At 46.4% G+C, this 6262-nt stretch overlaps 1 protein-coding gene across 1 annotated transcript; it reads left to right on the top strand.

Moving 5' to 3' along the window:
- Positions 1 to 1258: 1258 nt before the first annotated feature.
- NUDT2 (nudix hydrolase 2) lies at positions 1259 to 3575 on the top strand. Its single transcript, XM_007950668.1, has 2 exons — positions 1259 to 1385; positions 3259 to 3575. Exons 1-2 carry the CDS (start codon positions 1259 to 1261, stop codon positions 3573 to 3575), a joined length of 444 nt encoding a protein of 147 aa, XP_007948859.1.
- The last annotated feature ends 2687 nt before the right edge of the window (positions 3576 to 6262 follow it).

Genomic DNA, 6262 nt, shown 5'->3' with positions numbered 1-6262 from the left:
AAGATGGGGCAATCTACTTCCGTAGTGATACTGCCTCGGAAACCCAAGGAGGGGTTGCTATGAGTCGGGTCCGACTTGACGGCACATAACAACAACAAGAAGAAGTTAATAAAAGCTTGCCATGACTTATATATATATATATATACCATCTATCTATCTGTCTATAACTCAGATAGGATCTAATTATACATAGCTATTCTGAATCATGCTTTTTCCACTTAATAGGTGAAATCTTACAAGCAGCATATTTTGCTCTGTACATTTTTTTAATGGCTTCATGATATTGCATCATATAGATATATATTTCACCATTTCCCTATTAATGGATTTTTTTCCCTTTTATTTTTGATACTGCAAATCAGGTTTAGTGAACATTCTTGTGTGTATATTTTAAACATATATTTCTGTATGTGGAAGTGCCTGGAAGTTGAATTGCTGGGTCTGAGGGAATTTGCATTTTGAGAGCTATTATTACCAAACCAACCTCCATCCTAAGAGGATATGCTAATTTACTCTCCCACTAGCAGTGTATGAGATCACAGACCCACAAACCGTTTTGAAAACCTTCTTTGAGATGAAATCCTTAAAAACTCTATTACCAGGTTTAGAACTTTGGAAAGGTCACGATATTGGATGTGTTTGGTATTTTTGATGAGGAAGGCTTCTTCCTTTCCTAGTGAGGAAGGTGCTGTTCCCTAGAGTAACATTGCCCTCTGTTGGCAGTCTTGAGAATTGCCCTGGATCAGGTTTCACTTTGGGCCTGATTTTTCTGACTGACAGAAGCAAGTTTATCATGATTGAGTGCCAACATGGGGCCTGTGGAGAGCAACAGCTCCTACTCAAAGAGCCATCTCTGTATCAGCTCCGCTATCCCTCAGCACCAGCTCTTTCTTTGGCTCTGGAACCCTGTAGACAAGGCTGTCCTGTTTCACTGGCTTTGCTTCTGAAGACCTCCAGTCCCTTAGCAAACATACACTAGCCCTGTGTCTCAGTAGAAAGACCTGGTAAAGTTGGGATGGAGGCCACATTGACTGAGGGTAGAGGCCAAGGCCCTACAATTACACATAAAGGTCCAACTCTGATTCCTGGTTTCCCCCATTGGTCCTTGGCATGCTGCCTATTTCAGTATATGATCAGGTCACTGTTAACTAATATGTGCTATTCCCCAGCACCAGGGTGCTGCCCCCAAGTATGGATCTTCTTGTTCTGTGTAACTTCCCAATGTCCCACATTTTCTTTTTTAAGTCCTAGATCGATCATGGCCCTGAAAGCATGTGGCTTGATCATCTTCCGAAGACGTCTCATTCCCAAGGTAGACAACAGTTCAATTGAGTTTCTACTGCTACAGGCATCAGATGGCATTCATCACTGGACTCCTCCCAAAGGTATGAAGCCAGGTGGTTGGCTCTATTTGTAAGTTGACTGGTTTCATCAGTCAGTGTTTCTGACTCCAGCTGTGGTTGGATGATCCTAAAAGAGAAGTCAGGCTGTGTAGGGAGAAATGGAAAAAAAAAAAAAAAAAAAAGGAGCTGCCTTTGGCTGAGGCTACTGGAATGGTCCCAGTGGTCACTGACAGACTATGGTTCTAGCACCTATTGGGACGAGGCATCCAGAGTGATCAGCCCCCAGGCCGAAGGGAACAGGGACTTTAAATTAAATGGGAGTGTGTTCAGGGATAAGGATGGGCAAGGATCCAGGGTTGGAGGAAAATAAGGAAATGGGAACAGTAAATAAACACCTTTTGGATATTTTAATTGCATTAGGAAGAAACAAGGTGAAAAAAAGTGATAGAAGTGTAACAAATACTATGAATAGGAATATTCACACTTGTCTTCTGATCACCTAAGTCACATTGCATGCTGACATTCACTGAAAGATGTCAAAGGACCCCTCCTAATCCTTTGCTGCTTATCCCTGGGGAGAAATTACCCTGTTAACATGGAAGGGGAGAATATTTAATAGATGCTACTGAGTAGGGGTTGTGCTCAGAGACTCCCACACACCTCTGTGGAGATGTGGGGCATCCTGGGTCAGTGTCACATCTGTCACCAAGAGCATGCCTCCCACTTTCCTTCATCTAATGCATTGCCTACCTATCTTTATGTCCATCACTATTCAAGGTGCCATGCAAAGAAAATTTCCCAGAAACCATGAGCTAGAATGAATTTTCAGTGCTAAGCTCCTGGGAGCTGTACAGAAGCAGCTGACTCAGAACACTGCTATCAGGACCCCTGGGAAGGAAGAGGACTAGGTATATAGCCTCATCTCCACACCAAGAAGTGAACAACTAAGAGCATCCCATGAGAACTTCTGGGGCCATGTGTAGACAGAGGCTGCAGATGAACTGGGATGCAGCTCTTCCTGAGGAAACTGTATTTGCAGGGGAATATGGCCTGATCTAGCTAGATCCATCCCAGTCCTTAGCCCCCCTGGAGAAGCTGAGAATTTGTGGGGAGGGCCTAGAGGCAAAGGAGAGGGCTGCTCCCAGTCTGCAAAGTTTCAAGTTCTCTTACAACAGTTACTTGGCAGCTCTCTGCCTGGGTTCAGGTCTTGCCAATAAATTTTCTTAGAACTGGCTCTCAGCTTGTCCTTAGTCTAAGTTCCCATCAGAACTTTCCCTATGAAGCTGAAATCTGCCCATGCTCAGTTAGAAAGATGAAAACAATATGGAAAAAGGCTTGATAGCTACTTGGAAACAGCTGCTGGTGCAGCCGTGCAGGGCTTTGAGCCTGTCTGCTGGCCCCAGGACTTCTGGGTCTAACTGCAGACAGTGTTAAGTCCTCACTGTGGATTATAGGCAAAGTACTCCCTCTTCAGTTTGCTTTCTACCTGCCAAGAAGGGACTCCTTCTCCTTGGGAAAATCACTTTGAAGGCTCCAAGGAAAAAGTAGTCCATGAGAACATATGATGAAGAGAGCTCCAGAGAACCAGAGAACAAGAAAGCTGAGATCTGGGGGAGGTCACCTCTCTCGCCATCATAGTGCAGTATTGTAAATCAGATTTGCCAAACGCATGGTCTATTTCACTCTCTGCAGAAAAGATGGGGGTGGGGAAAAGGGATTGCACAGCCCCACAGAGCCAGGCAGACCTGCCCTGAACCCTCTTCCCAGGCATTTTTGGATATGGTCAACCTCCAAGCTTCCGTTAGGAACACCTAGAAAAGTCACTGAAGACCCCATCTTTAAATCATCTGACTTGGAAAATACAGTTTTTGCAGCTATTGAAGATTGTCTCCTCTTCTTCTTCTCCCCTAACCAGGCCATGTGGATCCAGGAGAGAATGAATTGGAAACAGCCCTGAGGGAGACTCGGGAGGAAGCAGGCATAGAAGCAGGCCAGCTGACCATCATTGAGGGGTTCAGAAGGGAGCTCAATTATGTGGCCAGGCAGAAGCCTAAAACAGTCATCTACTGGCTGGCGGAGGTGAAGGACTATGACGTGGAGATCCGCCTCTCCCACGAGCACCAAGCCTACCGCTGGCTGGGGCTAGATGAAGCCTGCCAGTTGGCTCAGTTCAAGGAGATGAAGGCAGCACTCCAAGAGGGACACCAGTTTCTCTGCTCCACAGCAGCCTGAGCTGACAGGAGCAGTGATTTTGCTTCCCCTGGATCAGCCTTGATAGGATCCTTGAGGGCCTTCTCTACCCTCCAGCACTGGGGAATGTTGTACTGGTCTTTGGCTCATTACAGCAAAGAACAGATATGTTAATGAGATCAGCTCAGGACTTTCAGATGAGAGCAAACAAATATCTCAGTTGGGTAGAAAAGAAAGCAAAGGAGGAGTTTTTTTTTTTTTTTAAAAAAAAAAGCCAAATAAATGCATCTTTATTCTAAACTTCAAGTAGCTTATCTTTCCCTGTCACCTATTGTGTTTGTTTATTTCTTGGACTTTTGCCCTTGTCAGAGAAGAGAAAGCTAAAGTGAGTCTGAGCTCTTAGTTTAGCCGGATGGAGTCCTTTGCCTATACACTATACCCTAAAGAAGTTAGGAGAGCTAGAGAGTCCAAAAATGGTAGAGACCCAAGACTGCCAGTGTGGCTCTTCAGCTGTTCGTGCCCCTGGAATCCCAAACACTCTCACCCCGCCTCACAAGTGTCTTCAAGACTGTGCTCTGCAGTCAGACAAGATTTCCAAGTGAGTAGAACTAATGGACCGCAATCAGGTCTGCTCTACTTATTAAAGCATCTCTCCCCAGCACCAGGCACATTCGGAGCATGTTGTACATACTCAGTTAATCTTTTCTTGAATAATTAATTAGGCATTCAAGGAACTTTGGTCTCCCTAGGTCACCGAGGGGAGAAGAGGGGCAAGCTGGGCTGAGAAGCTAGAGTGCATGTGTCACCTACCTAGCAGTCTAAGGTTGCCTGTCCCTCCTCTCCCCTCTGTGACCTGGGGAGACCAAAGTTCCTTGAGTTTCTAATTAATTATTCAAGGAAAAATGGAGTGGGCCTTTGTCAGCATGACTGAGGTCACTGGGAATGAGGCAGGCCCAGGCCTAGGGGGTTCTGCCTGGGCCACCCAACAGCCATGTCCGTACTCCTGTGGATTCCTTGCCTGCAGCTGCCTTCCCCACCTTCAGCAAATCCTAATCTTTTCCCACTCACTCCCTCTCTCCACAACTCAACTGTAAGATCCACAGGCACAAGAGTTGGGTCTCGGCCCTCTTTTCCCTTGCTGCTAGAGCTCAAGGAATGCAGGGGCAGGTGTTAGATCTTGCAGATCTTCCAGGAGCTGTTAGCAGTTGGCTTCATGTGGATTTTATTAGAGGGTTGTTACAGAATGAACTACAGAAGATTGTATGGAAAGGGGCATTGGTAAAGGTCAAGCAGGATTACCAGGGTCAAGAATAGCCATCCCCAGAGGAAGGAGAGAAAAGTTGCCCAGGTCTTAAGCAGACTTCCAGATGTTTTCAGTCACTGGTTCTCCGTGCAGACAGGGCAAAAGTACTAGTGAACAGGATCTTGGAGCACAGCCAGGGACCTGCATGGTTTTGTTCCTCACCCCTCTGAGAAGCACTTTCCAGAGGAAGCTGCTGCAGGAAGTTTTTGGAGCTTAGTGTTCTCTTTCCAGGCCAGCAGGGACAACATCCTACTGCTTTAGTAAATGCCTGCTGGGCAATGGTGCCAAACCACAGAGTAGCTGCCTCTAACAAGGGCTGGCGGGCTTTGTGCTCTCAGAAGGGGAGGCCATGGAATCTCAAGAAGCTAAAACCTCATTGGAAGGGATCTAGAAAATGACCTGATTTTGCCGTTCATTTTTGTAGCTGGGGAAATTGAGCTTAAGAAGGTAGATGGCTCTGGCAGTTGCATGTATATGGAGTGCTTTGAGAATGGGGTGCCATGGGGAGGATTCTGCTTTAGAATGTCTTACACAGCTTTAGATTCATGCCTCTGGGCCTTATAGAGTGTTCCGTTAACAAACACAGGTACTTTGGTGAAGGAGGCCCCATAAGTTATATTCAGCTACTCACTTTGCAGGCAGAATTGACAACATATGATGGGAGGTGGATGAGGGTGGGAGAAAGTGGAACTGACATTGTGATGTGAGAGGCAGGAAGGCTGTGCCATCATCACTTAGCTTCTGGCCAGCTGGACTTGTTCAACCTGAACCCAGAGACCCCAGAGCATTGCGTAGTCCGCCTGCCTCATCCCCACCATCCCTCTCCTAATTGTCAGAGCATCATTCTGCTGATGCTGCACTTTAGGTTGGGCCAGGCCTTAATAGAGTTCTACTACCTCAAGAAGTTGCTGCCATGTTGAAGGTTTGCTTCCAGAGGATAAGACTGAGTAATCCAAAATGAGAAGAGACCTCTGCTCCAGCCCCTCTGAAGGAGAGCTCCATTGGGATCTCAGCCAGTTTGTCAGTCCTTTGGCTCAGAGTCCCAGAGTTCTGTAATCCAGTCCTTTCCAGGTTCTGTGTATAGAATTTCAGTGGGTTATGTGACTAGGGCAAGCAAAGAGATTGCTGATGTGGTCATCCTTCCATTCCACAGTGATCTCCCCGGGGGGGACTTAGGCAATAGGAAGCTGGAGCAGGGCCCTGCTCTGTCCTAAGGTTGATTCCATAGGACAAAAAGTAGTGCCTCTTGTTTCTTCCTACAGGGATCAGAGGAAAAGGAATGATTCCTCTTAAGGTCTCAGCAGAGGTTGGCCTGAAGAAGGGACCTAGACAGGACCGTACTTTGAGGAGGAGAAGCCTCTAGCTTGGCATGCCTTTGTTTAGACATTTTTTTCATAACTTCTATGGCTCCTAGGAGTTCTGGTAG

This window comes from Orycteropus afer, unplaced genomic scaffold (assembly GCF_000298275.1).
Source record: "Orycteropus afer afer isolate SDZICR_OR568_19922 unplaced genomic scaffold, OryAfe1.0 scaffold00285, whole genome shotgun sequence".
Classification (NCBI taxonomy): domain Eukaryota; kingdom Metazoa; phylum Chordata; class Mammalia; order Tubulidentata; family Orycteropodidae; genus Orycteropus; species Orycteropus afer.
Note: the sequence above shows the minus strand (reverse complement) of the source record. Positions and strands in the feature narration are given on the sequence as shown.